At 38.4% G+C, this 23753-nt stretch overlaps 1 protein-coding gene across 1 annotated transcript in view; it reads left to right on the top strand.

Moving 5' to 3' along the window:
• LOC106089457 (PDZ and LIM domain protein Zasp) overlaps positions 1 to 23753 on the top strand; it is a 538225-nt gene that overhangs the window by 468180 nt on the left and 46292 nt on the right. The window contains exon 10 of the mRNA XM_013255315.2: positions 7100 to 7199. Within this exon, the coding sequence (XP_013110769.2) occupies positions 7100 to 7199 (100 nt within the window). The remainder of the gene's footprint in view (positions 1 to 7099; positions 7200 to 23753) is intronic.

Below are 23753 nucleotides of genomic sequence, written 5' to 3' on the forward strand. Positions count from 1 at the left end.
GACATAACTAGTTGGTCTAAGTGAGAAGGAAGCCATAAGGGCATGACAAGACTGAGTCATCTTTAACGCAGAGCTAAGAATATAGTGGGGCGAGCGATATGATGTTCAGAAAAAATCCTGTATAGAATTTTGCAACTTCGTCGAAGATGTATTCCAGGTCTTTGGGCTACGGAAGATCCCATAATCCACACCAATTACTGTTGGGTACATTCCGAACTCAGACAACAGTATGGACAATGTCTGGTGAGGAACAGAACGGACAATGTCTAGTGAGGAACCACTATTTGTGAATACGTATTTTCGGGAAACTCTCCAGCGAACAATGTTGCACCGAAAGAGGTTGTCACTGATATTCGTTCTTCAGGAATTGTTTTAAAGTTTCAAATCGCCATTTTCATATCAATAGGATGGGAGTATATTAATTTTGTCATTCCGTTTGCAACACATCGAAATATTCATTTCCTACTCTATGAAGTATTAATGCACTTGATCGTTGTAAAATCTAAGATGATCTAGCCATGACTGCCTGTTCAAATCATGACATAGTCTTTGTATCCATAGGCAGGTTAAGTTCGAAGATGGCCTATATAGGATTATATCTTGATATTGCCCTTGTATTGACCAATATGCCACATTTAGTATCTGGGTTAAGCTCTTCGACACCCGTGTTCAATATGGCCCAGATGGGTATTTATTTGTACATAGCTGCCATATAGACCGATCTCTTGATTTAAGGTCTTGGGTCCATGAAAGGTGCATTTTTTATCCGATTTCGCTGAAATTTGGCACGGTGACCTATGTTAGGCTTTTCGATAATCGTGCTCAATAGGGTTTGGATCGGTCTATGTTTGGGTATAGCTTCCATATATACCGATCTCCCATTTTAAGACCTAGGGCTCATAAAACCAGCGTTTTTTACCTGATGATGATGAAATTAGGAGGGCACCGTGGCGCAGAGGTTAGCATGTCCGCCTATAACGCCGAACGCCTGTTTTCATACCCCAACGTGAATATCAGAACATTTTCAGCTTTGGCTTCCCCTTACTAATGCTGGCTACATTTGTGAGGTATTCTGCCATGTTAAACCCTCTCTACCAAGTGGTGCCACCATGCGACACGCCGTTCGAATTTGGCATAAAAAAGGAGGACCCGTATCATTGAGCTCCAACTTTAATCGGACTGATATGAGGAAAGTTCCCCTGTTCCTTAATGGAATGTTCATGGGAAAATTTGTTTTAAGTTTGGCAGAGTGATCTGTGTCAAGCTCTTAGACATCCATGTTCAATATTGCCTCGGTCTCTCTATATTTGGATATAACTGCCATATAGAACGATGTCTCTATTTAAGGTCTTGGGTCCATAAAAAGCGCATATATTATCCGATTTCGCTGGGCTTTTATGTTTGGCTCTTCGACATCCATGCCCTATATGGTTCAGATTGGTCTACACTTGGATATAGCGGCTTTATATACTGATCTCCGGATTTAAGTCATTGGGCCCTTTAAAGGCGCATTTATTTACTAATTTCACTGAAATTTGGTACATTGAGTTGAATTTGAAACTTTTCTGGGAGGTGATTAGCTCAGCCTAATATTTTGAGGTGTTACAAACGGAATGGCTAGATTAATGTACACCCATCCTATGGTGGTGGGTATAAAAACATTAACCCAAATAAAGGGGTCTTGGTTTTGCGTTTTAGGAACTCGTGGGGTTTTTCCAATGTTTTGATAAAAAACGTGTTATTTTGTAGTACATACAAGTATAGTACCAGCTTTAGTTAACAGATGTTGTTCCCATTTCATTTAAAATGCATTTGCAAGATGTCCTCTTTACAAAAGAAAAGTAAAAAATTAAGATTTTTAAATAATTTTTTTTAATAAAAAATTTCTTTTTTTGTCGACAATGCAAATCATGCATCAAAATGGAAATCGAACCATATAAACTTTCGTAAATCACAAAATACGATGCTTGACTAAATTCAAAAAAAAAAAAAAATAATAACAAGTAAAAAGGGGTTAAGTTCGGCCGGACCGAACTTTGGATACCCACCACCTCGGGTGTATATATAAACCACCTTTCATCACAATCCGGTCAAAAATGCATAATTTATAGGGGCAGCTTTATCGAAATATGGTCCGATTTGGACCAAATTCGACACGGATATTGAGTGGTCTATTAAGTTCAAGTCATTGTTCAATTTTGTAGAACAAAATATTGGTCTTTTTGGTAGCCATATAGAAGTAAAGACCGATCTGAACAATATACGACAAGGTTATCGAAAGGCCTAACATAAGTCACTGTGTAAAATTTCAGCGAAATCGGGTTAAAAATGTGCCTTTTATGGGGCCAAGACTTTAAATCGAAAGATCGGTTTATATGGCAGCTATAACCAAATCTAAACGGATCTGAGCCAAATTGAAAAAGAATATTGAGGGGTCAAACACAACTTACTGTCTTAAATTTCGGCGAAATCGGGCAATAACTGCGCCTTTTATGGGCCTAAGACCTTAAATCGAGAGATTGGTCTATATGGCAGCTACACTCAAATCTGAACCGATCTGGGCCAAATTGAAGAAGGATGTCGACTAGCCTAACACAACTTAGTGTCCTAAATTTCATCAAAATCGGATAATATATGTGCCTTTTATGGGCCTAGGACCCTAAATAGGCGGATCGGTCTATATGGGTGCTATATCAAGGTATAGTCCAATATAGACCCCCATCCTTCGGTGGTTGGTATAAAAACCTTAAAGGTCGAATATATCCCAGATTACCCAGCAAAAAAAAAAAAATGTAAATCGGATCACATATGAAAATTTGGCACCCCAACTAATTTTCGAAATGCCAAGGTGACCAACTTTTAGGGCCTACCAAAGGACGTCTGGAACAACTCAAGCATTACAAGTTTGCACATCATCTCCTTAACAACTCAGTTCTAAGGATTTCAAAGAGTTATCTCTATCCACTATGCGCCGTTCAGACTCGGCTAAAAAAGGAGATTCCTTATCATTGAGCTTAAAACTTGTATCGAATGGCATTAATATGTGAAAAGTTTGGGCTTTTCCTTGGTAGAATGTACGTGGGCATTTTTTTGCTTTTGCTATATATAGTCCGATTTCCGGATTTAATGTCTTGAGCCCATTGGAGGTACTTTTGTTCACAAATGCTTCACTAAAGCTACCCACGTATATGGTACATATCGAACCATATGGGATTTCGATGCTATATATACCGATTTACGTACTTGAACCTTAAAAAGCGCCTTTAATATCCGATCTTGCTAAAATTGGTAACAGTGAGTTGTATTGAACTCCTTGACATACGCACTATGGTCAAGATGAGAAAATAGTTGGATATAGTTGCCATATAGACTCATTTCCCGAGAGAGACTGAGTTATTTCCCTTTTCATTTGAAGCAGAGAGGTGCCTTAGATGTCTTGACTAGAGATGTGCGCGTGAGTGATTTTTCACGCACGCTCTCGAGAAAAAAAGTTATTCACTTGAGCTTGCCTGAGCGTGCACTCACAACTTTTTATGTCGATTCACGTTCACGCACGCTTATGAGACAACAATTTTACTCAGTAGGTTTAAATGCCGTGAGAGCATGCGAAACATTTAGTTTTTCTTTATGTTTAAGTCGTTGTTTTCTTGTGAGTCGTGAGTGTCTCGTAAGTCGTAAGCGTCTCGTTAGCGTTTGGTGAGTGTCTCTTAAGTCGTGATTTCCTCGTGAGTAGTGAGCATAATTTTACTCACTCACGGTCACGCACCATCACGTGATTGGATTCGGATCTCACTCACGATTCACGGGACTCACGCGTGATTCTTGACATACATATATACCAAATATGGTCTAGTGCGGAACATATTAGGATAAAAGTGCCATACAGAGTGAACTCTCGATTTAAGATCTGAAACCCCAAAAAGGCACATTTAATGCCCGATTTCCCTGAAACTCAGGAAAAAACAGATTGTATTGGTCCCTTACGTTTCCGGATGTGGTTATAGTTTCCGTATAGACCATATAGACTCTCAATGTAGGGTCTTTAGCACATATTAGGCGTAGTTTTCATCCGATTGCGACGAATTTGGGTCGGTGAGTTGTATTGGATCCCTCAGCATCCATGCCAAATACGACAAATATTGTACCATATTTCCTTTGGTAATAAGTCGTTTATACTTTTCTACTATAGTGATGTGATGTGATGGAGGCCACTGTAGCGCAGAGGTTAGCATGTCCGCCTACGACGCTGAACCCCTGGGTTCGAATCCTGGCGAGAACATCATGAAAATGTTCCACGGTGGTTATCCCCTCCTAATGCTGGCGAACTTCTGGGAGGTACTGTACCTGTTTGGTATGGCAGCCATGTAAAAACTTCTCCACAAAGAGGTGTCGCACCGCGGCACGCCGTTCAGACTCGGCTATAAAATGGAGATCCCTTATCATTGAGTTTAAACTTTAATCGGGCAGCACTCATAGATATGTGGGAAGTTTGCCCTTGTTCCGTAATGGAATGTTCATGGGGAAATTTGCATTTTTATACCCTAGACCACTACTGTGGTACAGGGTATTATAACTTAGTGAATTAGTTTGTAACACCCAAAGGGAAGAGAGATAGACCCATTGATAAATAAAGCGATCGACTCAGAATCACCTTCTGATTCGATTTAGATATGTCTGTCTGTCCGTCTGTCTGTCTGTCAAGGACAGACTTGTGTACAAACTACAGGTGGCAATCTTCATCTGATCGTCTTCAAATTTGGTATGGGCATGTTCTTCGGCCTAGAGATGAAGCCTATTGAAATTGGAAAAAATCGCTTCAGATTTGGATATAGCTCCCATATATATGTTTGTTCGATTTGCAGTAATACTGCAATAAAATGGTCTTTTGTTAACCGATTTTCTTGAAATTTCACTGGAAGGGTTTTATGACTCTTGACATTACAGGTAAATTTCATAGAAATCGGTTCAGATTTAGATATAGCTACCATATATGTATATCGCCCGATTTTCACTTCTGTGGGTACTGCAAGCGCATTTATTGACCAATATAGTCAAAATTTTGCACAACGCTTTCCCCGACTACAACCACTACATCTGAGAAGGTTGCTTCAAATCGGTTCAGATTTAGATATAGCTCCAATATATATGTTCGTCCGATTTGCAGTAATAATGCAATTAAATGTTCATTTGTTAAGCGTTTTCCTTGTAATTTGGTAGGAAGGATTTTTTCTTGACTCTCGACATTACTGGTGAATTTCATAAAAATCGGTTCAGATTTAGATGTAGCCACCATATATGTATATCGCCCGATTTTCACTTCTATGGTGACTGCTAGGCCATTTATTGACCAATCTTGCCAAAACTTTGTATAACGCCTTCCTCAACAACTATCACAATATCTTAGAAGTTTGCTCAAAATCGGTTCAGATTTAGATATAGCTCTCATATATATGTTCGTCCGATTTTGGAAATATTGCAATAAATTGCTCATTTGTTAAGCGATTTCCTTGTAATTTGGTAGGAAGGATTTTTTCTTGACTCTCGACATCACTGATGAATTTCATAAAAATCGGTTCAGGTTTAGATATAGCTACCTTATATGTATATCGCCCGATTTTCACTTCTATGGTGACTGCTAGGGCATTTATTGACCAATCTTGCCAAAACTCTGTACAACGACTTCCTCAACAACTATCATAATATCCTAGAAGTTTACTCAAAATCGGTTCAGATTTAGATATAGCTCCCATATATATGTTCGTCCGATTTGCAGTAATAATGCAATTAAATGTTCATTTGTTAAGCGATTTCCTTGTAATTTGGTAGGAAGGATTTTTTCTTGACTCTCGACATCACTGGTGAATTTCATAAAAATCGGTTCAGGTTTAGATATAGCTACCTTATATGTATATCGCCCGATTTTCACTTCTATGGTGACTGCTAGGGCATTTATTGAGCAATCTTGCCAAAACTTTGTACAGCGCTTTCCCCGACTACTATCACTATATCTTAGAAGTTTGCTCAAAATCGGTTCAGATTTAGATATAGCTCCCATATATATGCTCGTCCGATTTTGGAAAATGTTGCAATAAAGTGCTCATTTGATAATCGATTCTCTAAAAATTTTCTCAGGAAGGATTTTCTTATGCCTCTCAATATTCCTGATGAATTTCATAGAAATCGGATCAGATGTAGATATAGCTGTCATATATGTATATCGCCCGATTTTCACTTCTATGCAAGCACATTTATTGACCAATCTTGCCAAAACTCTGTACAACGCCTTCCTCAACAACTATCACAATATCCTAGAAGTTTACTCAAAATCGGTTCAGATTTAGATATAGCTCCCATACATATGCTCGTCCGATTTTGGGAGATATTGCAATAAAGTGCTTATTTGATAATCGATTCTCTAGCAATTTGGCAGGAAGGATTTTCTTATGCTTCTCAATATTCCTGATGAATTTCATAAAAATCGGTTCAGATTTAGATATGTATATCGCCTGATTTTCACTTCAAAAGCCACTGCAAGCGCATTTATTGACCAATCTTGCCAAAATTAGCTCCCATATTGTAGGTGTAGGGCATTATACAGTCGTCACCGCCCGACTTTTGCCCTTCCTTACTGGTTTACTATATTGATGTCAATTTGCGGCAATAAAAATGAGGCCCCTTAGCATTGAGCTCAAATTTGTATCGAGTAGCACTCATATCAATGAGAGAAGTATTCCAGCTTTTCCTTTATGCAATGTTAATGACCATATTTGCAATACCATTTTCCTAAAAAAAAAACCGAGATCTGAACATCCACTTACTTGTATGCCAATAAATTTGCTTCAATATTTATGACTGCTGGCAATTTAATTTACTTTTCTTCCTTTTTCACATAAGAGGACATAAACATAAATACTTTTGTGCTTATGAATTATTAGCTAACAAATAATATTTTATTACAGCGATATTATTAATATATGAAAAAATATTACCTAAACTTTTTCACATTACGTACTTCATTTGAGTGGATGAGCGAACGAGCGAGCGAACTAATGAAATAATTTAAATGTGTTTTTTGTTTTTGTATTCTTTTTTATTGCAGTAACACCAAATTGAGTGCTACAACCATCTCTACTGCATTGAATGCTCATGGCTACAATAATGGTGTATCCAATGGAAGCTCCACCCCTACACCAGCTCCGGTAAGTTTGCACAAAATTTCAGTTTTCTTTTTTCCAAGAGGGTGGGCAATATGAAAACAAGAACAAACATAAATAAGTAAATGTTTCAAAAAGTTCCATATATATAAAAATTGTTTGTTGTAATACTCCACAAAAGTAAAATGTATTGTAACTACTAACACTGAAGCAAAACTACCCAAAAAATACCCAGAGCCACAACAATCATCCACAATGTCCAAGATCCATGGTCCCAAACATTTCAATTCACTTTCGGTCAACACCACTCATGTTATTACTCATCGGAAGATGGATAAAAAAAAGCGCACACTAAAATCGTTACACGCACATCATGTTTTACCGCCGCCACAACACAATGGCCCAAAACGGGCCGCCACACAGCCTCTTTAGCAACACAAACACTTTGGCAGTGCCAAAAATGAAAGCAAAAACAATTTTGCAATTGGTTACAATATTTTCAGTCTCAAATTGTGGCAGCTGAAATGTCAAAAAACACAAGTAACAATTACAATGTAGCAAACCCATGACAGCCGGTTCTACGTACCGGATTGACCCGGGTTGTCGCCTCAGTGTACAGCAACAAAGTTGCAGCACCTAATAATCCAAAGCCTCTCAAAATATATTCTCTTTGCATTGAGCATACAATCACAACAACAATATATGTTTTATTTAGGTCATTTGGCTATTTAGCCAACTGTTATTGGCAACAGCAAATGTTCGCCTATATGGCACACACAGAGGCAAGTGCTTGACTTTGGTGCAAGTGTTGCTGCTGCTAAGTTTTTGTCGGTTCTGATTCTTTTTCACTGAAGATACCCAGGAAAAAGTAGCAGCAACATAAGCAAAAACGAAAAAAAAAACTAAAATAAAGAAGAAACACAAATACCAACTTTTTTATGCTACATTTTTAAAAAAAAAATCTCAAAGACTACAACAGCAACCGAAAACACAAAGAATCAATGAAATAAAATACAAAAATCACCCACACAAAAATTCGAGTAAAATGTACAACGATCTCATTGTAAAAAAAACCAAAAAAAAAAATCATGCAAATATAAATACGAACATGGCAGCAAATTTCAAAACAAATACTCTCATATATAAAAACACTATGTGTTAAAAATAGCTATATGTGCAATTTAGCCAGAACATTAAGGGTATTCACAGAAAAGGCAAAAAATCATTTCCATACATCATTCAATTGAGGCAGATCCATTCTAATGCAGAAATATAGAAGGAAATCTGGGAACTGTATGTGTTCTGCAAATGAAAATTTGCCCATGAACATTCCATTAGGGAATCGGGGTAAACTTCTCACATAGTGAGTGTACTCCGATTCAAAATTTCACCTCAATGATAAGGCTGTTGGAGACCAAAGTAGAAGTCATTGTGCAAAATTTCAGCCAAACCGGATAAGAACTGGGCTCTCTATAGGCTCAAGAAGTATAATCGGGAGATCGATTTATATGGGTGCTTAATTAAGTTGGACCATACTTATCACAGTTGTTGGAAGTCAAAACAAAACCCTTCGTGCAAAATTTCAGCCAAATGGGAGAAGAATTGCGCCCTCTAGTGACTCAACAAGTCAAGATCCCAAATCGCTTTACATATCAGCTATATAAGGTTAAGCACCGATTTGGAATATACTTAGCACAGTTGTTGGAAGTCACAACAAAACACTTCATTTCCTTTTTATAGCCGAGTCCGAACGGCGTGGAGCAGTGTGACACCTATTTCGGGAGAAGTGTCTAGCATATGCTTAAAAATATATTCCAGTAAGGTAAGGATTATGTGGGAGTCTGCCATTAGACTCACACGTTTTCGTCCATTGTGATACCACAAGAACAGGAGAAGGAAGATGCCTTTTATTTCCTACCGTTGAACCATTCATATCGCCTTAAAAAAGCCCAACAACTTGCGAATGTCCACATCTGCTAAATCAGACAAGTTCTCAAAGAAATGAGAACTAAAATTGGAAATCCTTCTGACTGCCACAGCGGGACACACACGTTCTGTAAGTTCTTCTTCCTCGACGCCCTCACATCTTTTGCAGAAGTTGTTACTTGCAAAAAATGTCCCAATGCAATAAAACCCCAAACGGAAAATGAAATAAGGCTCCAAACTTTCATACATGAAACAAAAACAACGTTAAGTGGGTCTCTATTTCGTTTTTGGGGCTATTATCCTATTTAAAATTAGGGTTTAATTTGACATTTAATTTGGATATGAAACAAAGCCCGAAACGTTTTACTTTCAAACCAAATCAGTGAGAATAATGTTCGGCAAGTCAATTTGTCAATTACCGACTTATTGGAACATTATTTCAGTTTACAATTGAGACTTTATTTCATATAAAATAACTCCGCAAATTTTGGGGCCTTATTTTATTTTAGTTTGGGGTGTTTTTTCATTTCGTTGCGGCTTTTTTCATTTTTACTTTTGGGTTCTTATTTCATTATGAAATAAACCCCCATTTCCAGTTTGGGGCTTTATTTGCATTGGGACCTCAATCTATAGGCCTCCGATCAGACAGTGAAATAATTTCATACCGCCTCTGATCAGACAGTGACCTGATATGAGGGTCACAATGATTCAGACGTTTGTTCTAGCCAGCGACAGCAAAGCGGTACACCTCTTCAAGTCTAAAATATTCACATAATGTGTTCACAACTCCCACTTTATGACCGTCTCGCCCTTCGGGACTGATCGTAAAGAATCAGCTTACATGCTTACATAAGCAAAAAACATGCCCACAGATTCCTGTTCCCCTGGAATGTATAAGGTAGTCCCTTGTCTCGCAAGCTCAACTGCTTTACAATTCCCTGGAATATGTCTGTGGCTCGGCAACCAAGGCAGATAAATTTTGAATTGTTCAACCATCTCGTTGAAAGATCTGCGACAGTCGACTGCGGTTTTTGAATTCAAAAATATGTGTCCCTGAGATATAATGGCTGCCTGGCTGTCTGAGAAGATATTTATGCCAATCATCGTTATGACATTCAATCCAAGGCATTCCACCACACATTAAAGAAGTCTACATAACTTCTAGAAATAGGGACACCGAAGTTTCAATCAATGCTATCAGCAATTGTAGTACAGTAATTTTAGCAAACAACGGCTCAGACAATGTGTTATCCACGCTGCCTGGAACATCGGGCATCGTAAGAAGACAAAGTGTGCCTAGCCGCCAAAACACCAAAGAGAAAGCTCCCTTAGCCTTACAGCAGTAGTCGGAGAAATTTACAGTGCCACAAATTAGGTGCAGCATTAAGTTCAATGCATCACAGGCTGTCGTCCGCTGTGCGGCTGTGATGTACAAACAAGGCATTCTTTGGGTTTGGCTGAGTAGTAAACAGTAAGTGGACTTTTGAAGCGTAGTCCACCAGACCACAACACCATAGAAGCAGTGATGAGCACACTACCTCTGCAAAAAGACCAAACTGTTTTTATGTGAGTATCATCAAACACAAACTTAATGAAAAATCCTTGAAATAGAGGCAGCCAAACAAGGCCACACGAAGTTGTTAACCTGTCCGTGTGCTTCTGCACGTTTCCAATGCCCGCGTTATAGGTCTGACAACTGCAGTATACACACAGTGCATAATACACAGTTTAAATATCATACTTTTGCCAACGGCTCTCTTGCAGGTGTATATTGCCCTTTTCAAAATTTTTGAATTGAAGGTCAATTTCCTGTTCAGCAAAGCAGCCAGGATTTTTTGCGCTTTCAGTAAATAGAACATTTCCTAATGCCAAGGAGACAGGTCCCACTCTGGGTAATTTGTATCTACTGCTGATTTACGCCTAGACCACTTTCGGTAGCCCACTTCGCTTTCGCACGTAGAGGTTCCTGAAGTATATCTCTAAATGTGCTAGGAAACTAATTATTGAAGGTCATGGGAGAAGCCCTTGTACAAACTTTCAGTCAAATCGGATAAGAATGGCGCCCTCTAGAGGCTTCAGAAGTCAAGGTCCCAGATCGGTTTATATGGCAGCTATATCAAGTTATGGACCGATTTGAACCATATTTAACACAGTTGTTGGAAGCCGTGACAAAATACTTCAAGCTAAATTTCAGCCAAATTGGATAAGAATTGCCCCCTCTAGCGATTCAAGAAGACAAGATCCAAGATCGATTTATATGGCAGCTGTTTCAGATTATAGACCGATTTGATCCATATTTAGCACAACTGTTGGTCATAACAAACAAATTTATGCAACATTTTAGCCAAATCGGATAAGAATTGCGCCCTCTATTGGCTCAAGAAGTCAAGATCCAAGATTGGTATATATGGCAGCTATATCAGGCTATAGACTGATTTAAACCACATTTAGCAGAGTTGTTGGAAGTCATAGCAAAACACTTCATGCTAAATTTCAGCCGAATCGGATAAGAATTGCGCCCTCTATTGGCTCAAGAAGTCAAGAACCAAGATTGGTATATATGGCAGCTACATCAGGTTATAAACTGATTTAAACCATACTTAGCGCAGTTGTTGGAAGTCATAGCAAAACACTTCATGCAAAATTTCTGCCAAATTAGATGAGAATTGCGTCCTCTATTGGCTCAAGAAGTCAAGACCCAAGATCGGTTTATATGGCAGCTATATCAGGTTATGAACCGATTTGTACCATACTTAGCACAATTGTTAAAAGTCATAGCGAAACACGTTGTGCAAAATTTCCGTCATATCGGATAGGAATTGCGCTCTCTAGAAGCTTAAGAAGTCTAGACTCAAGATCGGTTTATATAGCAGCTATATCAAAACATGGACCGATTAGGCCCATTTACAATAACAACTGACCTACACTAATGAAATGTTTTTGTGCAAAATTTCAAGCGGCTAGCTTTACTCCTTTAGTTTCATTGACAGCGAGAGAATCCCCTATGTATGCGACTATATCGTGCAAGGATTGTTTCAGTGGACTTGCCTTTACCATACGCGGGCTATTGCCGAGACAGGCGATCTCCAGGGATCTTTGCCCTAAGATATGTTTCTATTAACCTTTCTAGAATCTTCAGCATACTATACCACAGAACCAATCCCTGATGAATTAGAGCTGGCAAAATATCGATGGCACTATCGATATTTGATTTTTTGACTGAATATCGATTGGTATTCCAATGCATATCGGTTGATATTCGGATGAATATCGGTTGACATTCGGATGAATACCGGTTGATATTCCGATGCATACTATCGGAAAAGTTATCAAAAATAAGCAATGCGCCACTATGTATATCCTTTAAGATGCATTGCGCCTATAGAGGGCGCAATTTTCATCCGATTAGGCTGACATTTTGTACAATTATTTCTCTCATGACTTCCAACATACTTTAATAATCTTGGTTTTAATTGGTCTGTGCATTGATTTTGCTACTATATAAATCGTTCCCCTGATTTTTAGTTCTCATTTTTCTTTGAAATATAGGAGATGGGTATATAACAATAGTATCGATCCTATCGATATTTACTATTTAAACTATCGCAAATACCGAATGTTACTATTATCGATAGTTTGCCAGCTCTATGATGAATGGATTGAATTAATGCTACATAAACCATAATATGGAGTATGTAGCTGAAACTCAGCTGAAGAACAACGAGGAACGACTTTTTCACACTTAAGTTTGGCCATTTCTTTTTTATACCCTCCACCATAGGATGAGAGTATACTAATTTCGTCATTTTGTTTGTAACTCCTCGAAATATGCGTCTGAGATCCCATAAAGTATATATATTCTTGATCGTCATGTCATTTTAAGTCGATATAGCCATGTCCGTCCGTCCATCTGTCGAAGCTCGCTAACTTTCGAAGGAGTAAAGCTAGCCGCTTGAAATTTTGAACAAATACTTTCTATTAATGCAGGTCAGTTGGTATTGTAAATGGGCCAAATCGGTCTATGTTTTGATATAGCTGCCATATAAACCTATCTGGAAGCTTGACTTATTGAGCCTCTAGAGGGCGCAATTCTCATCCGATTTGGCAGAAATTTTGTACAACGGCTTCTCTCATGACCTTCAACATTCGTGTTCAATATGATCTGAATCGATCAATAGCTTGATACAGTTCCCATATAAACCCATCTCCCGGTTTTGCTTCTTGAGACCTTACAAGGCGCAATTCTTATCCGAATGAACTAGAATATTACACAATGACTTATACAATGTTCTGCATTCATTTATGGTCCGAATCGGACTATATTTTGATATAGCTCCAATAGCATAACAATTCTTATTCAATATTCTTTGTTTGCCTAAAAAGAGATACCGGGCATAGAACTCGACAAAGATTCGGCCCGGCCGAACTAAGTACGCTCTTACTTGTTCTTTCTGCGGATTATAAGTTTCTGTGTGATGTTACTGACTGTAGGTTTGTTATGTACTTCACATCCATGGCTGCCGTAGAATTTCTTCACTGCTGGTCATGGGTTCCTTGCAAAAGGAACCTTAATCATTTCGCATCATTTTCTATGTCATGAAGGTCAGAAGCGTTTTCTTCTAAAAAAAAATTGCACAGGAATGTGAATTACAAGAATGCCGTTGTCACAAGGACACCACGTGTTGGTCAGTGTTCACAATTGAGATGAGGGAGAAACCAAGATTGGCCTGAACTTTACGAGGTTTAAGCCACTCAGAAACGTTACTTGGTATCCCTTATCCCCTGAGTCACCCTTTGTAATGTTATATTTCGAAATTTTGATTGATGATTCATCTGTTGACTTCCGCCAATATACTCATATGCTTGAGGATATACTCGTGAGAATGCGAATCAAACTTCAGTGACTGATTCATCATTGAAAACTTGTACGAGTTTAATGACACACTAACAGGTCTCATTTCAAATTCAAGGTGCCAACCAAAACACAAATCAATCACCAGCAATTTTAAAATAAGTGAATACTCCTTAATGTTCGAAAATTTGCATTTTTTTATATTTTATTTTTTTCAAATTTTTTTTTGTTTGTGGAAATAAAGGCTTCTTTTGTGTGTGACTGCTTGCAAATAAAAAAGTGTTTGCGTTGGCAAAAAGCTTTTTCTGTTTTAAATGTGAGTGTGTGTGTGTGCTCGTGTAAAAGCGTATTTTTTTCATACTCAATGGCTTCTTTTACAAGTTTATCTTTGTGAAATATATTTACAAACAAACAAAAAAGTATGCAAGGAGATATTTATCAACATATGTAGTTTCAACAGCATATATAGATATGCTTACAGTATACACTGTAAAAAAATCCTTAAGAGCAGCGAAAATAGTTTGCAACCAAGCCTAATATTTTAAATATTTATTGTGCAATAAGTGATTGCACAAAAGCTGAGAAACACAACCCAAAGTTTAATAACAAATAGTCGATTACAAAATCAAAAAAAAATTAAAATTTTGGTTTGAATAATTCTTTCATTTATTGTTCTTTCTTTTTATATAATTTAATATATTTTTAATTTTGGATTTCACTCTATTTCGTTGCAAACATTTTTGTATTTTTTTATTAAAGTTTATTTTTAAATTTTTTTTTGTATGTTCCTAAAATACATACAAATATTTTGTCTTAATGTTTTTTTCTGTGTATGCGTCTCAGTATATAATCCCAATGAAGGTCCATATGGGCTATTGTGCTGTGTGTATATTTGGAAATTAATTTTTGGAGATGAGTAAAAATTGAGAGTAGTGGTTTTTGGTGTTAACCTTAAGTGAAGTCAAACTAAAAAGCATTGTTTTGTGGATACAACACTGTTTTATACCCAGCTGATTATTTTTCTTATTTCTAATTTCTTATATATTGATGTATTTAATTTTATGCTATTGAATAAGTTTTAAATGTGTGCTTGCTTTTGTTGTATATAAGCAGATGGAAAGCATTAATATTTTTGTCTAACAGAACCTTTATATAGCTCATCCTCTAAAGTCCGATATTTCAACATTGTAATGCCTCTGGACACTCATCGAATTTTTTGTAATTTTTTCCTACACCTACAACATTTAAAGCAAATATTATCAACACTTTAGAAACTCTTACGTTTTTTGCAATCAAACATAGACAATTTTCCAAGGAATTTGGTCATCTGTCCTTCTTATTCCATTTTTGACTTTGTCCTTTCATTTATTACATTCTTAAGGCTGGTACACCCAGAGAAAAGTTAATACCAAACGTGCTCATTTCAGTACCATAAGGTATTGATAGTTAAGCAACACCGTATGGTACAAAAATAATACCGGATGGTATGGATGGAATGATTAGTACCATTTGGTAATAGCCTTATTACCGAACTGGTATTGGTTTTAATACCAATCTGTTATTAGTGTTAGTACCAAACCGTTTGGTCATCTGTGCTACTTATTCCATTTTTGACTTTGTCCTTTCATTTATTACATTCTTAAGGCTGGTACACCCAGAGAAAAGTTGATAAGAAAAGCGGTTATTTTAGTACCATAGGGTATTGATAGTAAAGCAACACCGTATGATACAAAAACAATATCGGATGGTATGGATGAAACATAAAATGATTAATACCATTTTGTACTAGCCTTATTACAGAACTGGTATTGGTTTTAATACCAATCTGTTATTGATTTCAGTACCAAACCGTTATTGATTATTCCACCCCCTAATGAGTCAAAAAAATCTATGGGAAAATAATTTTAATCTAATTTTATTTGGATTATTTATGTAAATAATTACAAAAAAGCAATGTTACACCGTGACAACCTCAATTCTTTGTGTTCAGCAATTGATTCCATATCCATTGATTCCCAGAAGTGGATTTGATATGACTAAACCAACACTGAAGACCACCGTAGCGCAGAGGTTAGCATGTCCGCCTATGACGCTGAACGCCTGGGTTCGAATCATGGCGAGACTATTAGAAACAATATTTTCAGCTGTGGTTTTCCCCTCCTAATGCTGGCAACATTTGTGAAGTACTATGCCATGTAAACTAAAGAGGTGTCGCACTGCGGCACGCCGTTCGGACTTGGCTATAAAAAGGTGGCCCCTTATCATTGAGCTGAGACTTGAATCGGACAGCACTCATTGATATGTGAGAAGTTTGCTCCTGTTCGTTAGTGGAATGTTCATGGCAAATTTGCATTTGCAAAACTCAGTTTGCCAGCAGTCATCAATGGGAGGTTCGCGATTACACGATCGTGGATGTTAACTTGGAAGGTGATAATTTTTCAAATTTTATTTTGGGTGAAAAAAATTATCGTAATTACAATACCACAAAAAAACACTCGCAGCAAATGGCGCCAGGCTGGAGACAACCAGAATTTCTACGGCTTATATTTTGACCCATATATAAATATCCATCATTTGTATTCGTCATAAATTCATGAAATTTTGTCGTAGGCAGTCCCAAAGTTTTTCATAAAAAAAGTTTACTTGCGAAAAAGTTTGTTTTTAATTTTTTTGCGTGCTCGATAGAGAAATAGTACAACGTAAGGATATAACATCTTTACGGACAGTTAAAGAGCCATAAGGGCAATAACATCCAGGACGGTAAGTTCGCGAACAGTCTTGAAGTGTAAGAAGGAGATTAAAGCCTTCTCTGAAGATGGCACAATCCGCATCGAATGGGTGCCGGGCCATAATGGAGTAAGGGGGAATGAATGAGTAGACGATATGGCAGTGAAGGCCAGAGAACTGCCGTCGATAAACTTGACTAACCCGAAGCATTTTGGGTCGACTCAGTTCGATTTAATTTAGTGGAGTGGTATGGAAAACAATTAAGGATTTTGTGTAGCACGGAGTTCCAACTAAAAATTTTCTTTTTTGAGGTTACTTTTTAGTTTTTATAGCGTACAACAAGCCGTTTATTGGCTTAGGTGTATGTATATAGTGCCATGGGGCAGATTAATATCTGCATACTCTTTTCAACCTAAGAAGGACCACGTCCACTTGGTTATTGGGGACTATTCTAGATTTCTGAACCATAGACATACAGATTAAGTGTGAGGCAACCACTGCGGTTATGGAACTTAAGACGATGGGAGAATGAATAGAGGTTAGGAGCGGGTCATAGCACCGCGCTATAATCGAGAAGACGATAGGAAACCTGGAAGGAATGAAAAAGGTTTCGGATCGGATACCTGAGACGACACTTGGAGTTTAATGCGAGGCACTGATACCAGCGTCACTGTCTTAAATTGGCGTAATTCTGGTATTGCCTTTTGGAAATTCATGCTACACGTACGAAGTTCCGGGAGATTATGAAATGCTTGTGGTGGTGTGGTGTAAACACGAGCACTTTTCGAGTATGAACTTTCTTACATACAGTTAACTAGCTGTAACCACCAGGGCAGTAAAACCACGAACAGTCTTGGAGTGTAAAAAGAAGATTAACGCTTACTCAGAGTATGGCATTATCCGCATTGTTTGGCTATGGCCGAGTAAGTGCGAATGAAAGAGCTGATAATTTGACAGTGAAACCCAGAGGACTGTCGTCAGTAGACTTGGCTGATTCGAAGCCTTTCGGGCGACGCAGTACGAGTAGAGGTCGTGGGTGACGAACGTGCGCTGTTACACTGTGGATCAGTGAAACGATCGGTGGGCCGACGGAAATCCTATAAGGAGTTTTGGATTGTCAGAGGACATTGCTATTACTGAAAGAAGTAAGAAGAAGGTCATAATGGGAATCATAGGACTACGAGCATAGTTATATAAATAGGTGTGGCAAGTGGTATCATGTGTAGGGCTTGTGGGGATGATTATGAGACATTGGAGAATCCCTATCTCCTTTCTTGAATTTCGCGCCTAACAGACACCGGTGCTAAGTTGAGGACACAATAACAAACATGATCCGACTGAGGGGTATGGAATGGCCAGGACACTCTTGCCAGCTGTTGATCAGAAGAGGACAAGGTAATTATTGGCCTTCGATAAGGGTAAATGAGTACGATTACAGGAGTCACAGTGCGATAGGCCATATGGCCGCTGGCATGGGAGCCTCGCATTATGGCTATTGTGAACGTTGTCTAGATGAGGAGAAGATCGAACACCTGTTCTGCTTATGCCCGGGTCTACTGGATTATAGTCTTTCCATCCTAAGGAGGCGGTTCTCTTCGATTTCTTCTTCATCATGATTGTTTTCACCAGACCTTTTTTTCTTTTCTGCTTTTTTTTTGCCAGGGTGTTACAAAGGGCGCAACTGGCCTCCGAGTCAACTCCCCTTTCTAGCCTCCCATTCAAGCTCAATCTAAACCTAGGGGCGTGGAATCGACAACAATTATGGATTTTGTGAGTAACACGGAATTTTTTGGGCAAGAATTTTTAGAGGTTTCTTTTAGTATTAACAAATACCTCTTCGCTGGGTTTTACAAGATTTAAGGTTTAAGTGGCATTCTGCCATCAGAACAGAAAAAGGAATATGCGTTCTAGTACCTACCGTTGGTCCATCCGGATCGCTTTAAAAAGCGCAGTAACATGCGAATATTCACATCCGCTTAATCAGACAAGTTCTCAAAGAACCTAAAGAGGAAATCCTACTGACACATTCATCAGATGTTCTATAGTCTGTTTTTCTTCCACGTCCTCACAGTTACTGCAGAAGTCGTTACTTGCCACTTTCAGTCTGTCAGCAAGTTTTCCGCCCAGACAGTACCTGTCATAACATACATAATGACTGTTCTAGCCAGCGACGACAAAGCGGTGGACCTCCTAAAGTCTAGATTACTTAATACTCCTCATGACCACTTCATTGAGGAACAGGGTATACTTCTCTCATATTTATGATAAGGGGCCTTCTTCTTAATGCCGAATCCGAACAGCATGCCTCATAGCGCCACCACTAGGTAGAGAAGTTTTTAACATGGCAGGATATCTCACAAATATAGCCGGCATTAGTAAGGGGAAACCGCCGCGATTTTAACCGGTGCGAACGGCGTCATAGTTGGACATGCTAACCTCTGCTTCAAGGTAGCCTCAAGAGTCTAGATTGGGCCTCATAATGTTGGAGTTTTTACATTGAATTCAGAAATGACTTTCTCCATTTGATCTTTCCAGTGGAGTTTTAGTCTTCTCCTCCAGTGGAGTTTTAGTCTTCTCCACCAACGCACTTTGCTCCATAAATTTTAGGAAGAATCTTTCTCTCAAACTCTACAAAAGTTTTAGCGAAATCAGCCAATGTTTAGATATAACTTCCAAATAATACGATCTTTAAATTTTGTTAGTTGAAAACCTTCAGAGCCACCTCCATATGAAGTATGTTTGTCCTAATGGATTCATATGTTATGACATATCTGATGTCATAAAGTAATAATACCACTATTCTAGGCATTTTTGTGTGATCAGGGAAAGTGCCCTAATGTTTATACATATAAAGCTTCTATCTGACCTAAAACCAAACCAAATGTTATAGTAAAATAACGTAACAAGATAACAGGTTATTGAAAGCGCTAATACTTGGAAATATATTTTGACCACAATTCATCATCTGAATGTCCGTCCGTTGATAAGATTCAATTTTGCGGTTCAATGTATGTCGCTATGAGAGTTGAGTTGATTTTATTGATAGATTTGTTTTGTTTACTACGAACTGAGTGAATTTGAATTGTTTGCCTGCCTGCCTACCTATACTCGCAGCAATTGCCTCCAACACTTCTGTTTTGTTATCTGAACCATTCATTTTATTTCAGGGTAAATAAAGAAAAATTTTATTGGGTGACGTTATTGTTTATATGGCAAAATATTTTGTTTTTGTTCATTCGATTAGTACAATGTTTTCAGAAACCATGAGTTATCAATACTATGAGTCATATATACCCTACAAAAGGAGAAAAGTAACTTGAATGTGCAATGGATTAAGCTTAGGAAGAAATCGAAAGTGCAATTGAAAATCAAAACAAAACGCTCCTAAATTTCAGTCAAATAGGATAATAATTGCACTGTGTAAAGGCTCAAGCAGCCTAATCTGAAAATCGGGTTTTAAGGCAGCTATATCAGGTAATGGACCGAGTTGGAAGATATTAGGCACAGTTGCAAGTTCCACTAAGGAATATCAATGAGTGCAGTCCGATTCGAGTTTAAGCTCAATGATAAGGGGCCTCATTTTTATAGCCGACTCCGAACGGCGTGCCGCGGTGCGACACTTCTTTGCAGGGAAGTTTTACATGGCATAGCAACTCACAAATGTTGCCAGCATTAGGAGGGGAAAACCACCGCTGAATATATTTTTTTGATGACCAGGATTCGAACCCAGGCGTACAGCGTCATAGGCGGACATGCTAACCTCTGCGCTACGGTGGCCTCGCAGTTGGCACAGTTGTTGGAAGTAAAAACGTCAAAACGTCAGATAGATCGGAAAACGATTCCGACCCCTTAAGGTTCAAGAAGCCAAATCGGGAGATTGGGTTATTTGGCAGCTATATCAAAACATGGACCGATTTGACCAATTTACACTATCAACCGACCTACACTAATACCAAGTATTCCTGCAAAATATCAAGCGTCTAGCTTTACTTGTTCGGAAGTTAGCTTGCTTCTGGCAGACTGAGAGGTGGAAATATGAACAGAGGGACGGACCTGGCTAAAGCAAATGAGGAGCAGGTGTTATTATACATAAGTGAGCTAGGAGTCCTATATATCCCAATATGATACCGAAAGCTATACTGATTAGAGATGTGCACGTTAGTGTTTTTATACCCTCCACCATAGGATGGGAGTATACTCACTTCGTCATTCTGTTTGTAACTACTCGAAATATTCGTCTGATATCCATAAAGTATATAGGTTGCCCAAAAAGTAATTGCGGATTTTTTAAAAGAAAGTAAATGCATTTTTAATAGAACTTAGAATGAACTTTAATCAAATATAAATTTTTTACACTTTTTTTCTAAAGCAAGCTTAAAGTAACGGCTGATAACTGACAGAAGAAAGAATACAATTACAGAGTCACAAGCTGTGAAAAAATTTGTCAACGCCGACTATATGAAAAATCCGCAATTACTTTTTGGGAAATCCATTATATTCTTGATCGTCGTGACATTTTATGTCGATCTAGCCATGTCCGTCCGTCTGTCGGTCTGTCCGTCTATCTGTCGAAAGAACGCTAACTTTCGAAGGAGTAAATATAGCCGTTTGAAATTTTGCACAAATACTTCTTATTAGTGTAGGTCGGTTGGGATTGTAAATGGGCCATATCGGTCCATGTTTTGATATATCTGCCATATAAACCGATATTGGGTCTCTAGACGCGCAATTCTTATCCGATTGGAATGAAATTTCTCACGACGTATTTTGTTATAATATCCAACAACTGTGCCAAGTATGGATCAAATCGGTCTATAACCTGATATAGCTGCCATATAAACCCATCTTGGGTCTTGACTTCTTGAGCCTCTAGAGGGCTCAATTCTTATCCGATTGGAATGAAATTTTGCATGACGTGTTTTGCGAGGACTTTCAAAAACTGTGCTAAATTAGATTCAAATCGTTCAATAAACTGATATAGCTGCCATATAAACCGCTCTGGGATCTTTACTTCTTGAGCCTTTAGAGGTCGTAATTATTATCCGATTTGCCTGAAATTTTGTTCGACGGATCCTCTCTTGACCATCAACTTACGTGTTAATTATGGTCTGAATCGGTCTATAGCCTGATACAGCTCCCATATAAATCGATCTCTCTATTTACTTATTGAGCTCCCAAAGGGCGCAATTCTTATTCAAATTGGCTGACATACAGGGTGGCTGATGAAAGCCGCTACCAAAAAAAAATGTAATAACTTTTTTTCTATTTAATGAATGTGGTCGATTTTTTTTTTATTTTGCAGATTGATTCTTAGATTTGACAAAAATGGATAACTGGGACACCGAAACAAGAATTTGGATTGTCCGCCGCTATCACGCACTGGAGTCTGTAGTTTCGGTTCAAAGAGAGTATAGACGCACGTTTGGCGGCAATCCTCCGAGCAGATGGACCATAATGAGACTTGTAAACAATTTTGCCGAGCATGGGACAGTCAACAGAAGACCTTACCATCGAAACCCTTCAGTTCGAACGGAGGAAACAATCGCTGCTGTAGCTGCTGCGATACAACACAATCCAAGAGTTTCGACAAGAAGCTTATCTGCTCAAATGGGTATAAGCAGACAGTCATTACAGTCAATTATGCACAAAGATTTGGACTTATTCCCATATAAAATTCAAATGGCCAACAAACTGAACGCTGCAGACTTGCCGATTCGCTTGGAATTTTGCCAGAAGATGCTTCAAATGGTGGAAGAGGATGGAAACATGTTGAACTGTCTTTTCATGTCTGACGAGGCCCATTTCGATTTGAACGGCAACATAAACAAACAAAATTGTCGAATATGGAGTGCTTCCAACCCACAGACACTCCATGAGACGGAATTGCATCCACTTCGTGTCACAGTGTGGTGTGCAGTTTCATCACGTTTCATTGTCGGGCCCTACTTCTTCGAAGAAAACGGTCACCCCGTTACGGTTACTGGAGACCGCTACTTGAACATGTTGAGAGAGTTTTTCTATCCAGAATTACGCCGAAAGAGAATTTCTTTTAACTCTGTGTGGTTTCAGCAAGATGGTGCAGGTCCTCACATAGCCCAACCTGTTATGACAGAATTGCGACGAAAATTTCCCAATAAACTGATATCCAGAAACTCCACATTCCGTTGGCCACCCAGGTCGCCTGACCTTACTGCACCTGACTTTTTCTTGTGGGGTCATTGCAAACAGGAAGTTTACAAAGCAAAACCAACAAATTTGAATGAACTAAAGCAATCCATTCGAGCAACAATTGCGGCTATTCCTGTCTCAACTCTCCAAGCAGTAATGAATAACTTTTTGCTAAGATGCCGCACATGCATCAACGAGCAGGGGGGGCATTTAAATTCCATTATTTTTAAAACAAATTAAACTATATTTAATAAAATTGAACGAGCTTTAACATGAATAAAAGAAATATGTATTCCATACACCGAAAAAAAATTATTTGAGTTTCTTAATGTAGCAATATTCATCAGCCACCCTGTATAACACAGGTCTCCAACATATATTGTAATTTAAGTGGACCATAGCTTGATATCGCTCTTATAGCAGAGCAAATCTTTTCTTTTATCCTTTTTTTGCCTAAGAAGAGATGCCGGGAAAAGAACTCGACAAATGCGATCCATGGTGGAGGGTATATAAGATTCGGCCCGGCCGACCTTAGCACGCTTTTACTTGTTAGAGTTTACTTTATAGTTTTTAGATCGCACAACAAGCCGATTACTGGCTTAGGTGTATGTCTTAAGCCAGTAATCGGCGTGGGGCATGGGGCGGATTAATATCTATACCCATGGGGCGGATTAATATCTGCACCCATGGTGCGGATTATTATCTGTACCCTCTTTTCAACCTAAACTAAACTAAGTAAGTATAGTATAGATCATCATGCTCTTGTAGAGGCAGTAAACTCCCCACGGGTTCACGGCCTCATTTCGAGCCTAAGACCCGTCTGACTTAAAAATTTCTTCGTGACTTAAATTTTTCTAACCTATATTTAGTGTCACGTATTTGGGGGGTACGCCCTAACCTAAAGCCTCAAAGTGGAATACAGAAAG

The sequence above is a fragment of the Stomoxys calcitrans genome, chromosome 5, assembly GCF_963082655.1.
Source record: "Stomoxys calcitrans chromosome 5, idStoCalc2.1, whole genome shotgun sequence".
NCBI lineage: Eukaryota > Metazoa > Arthropoda > Insecta > Diptera > Muscidae > Stomoxys > Stomoxys calcitrans.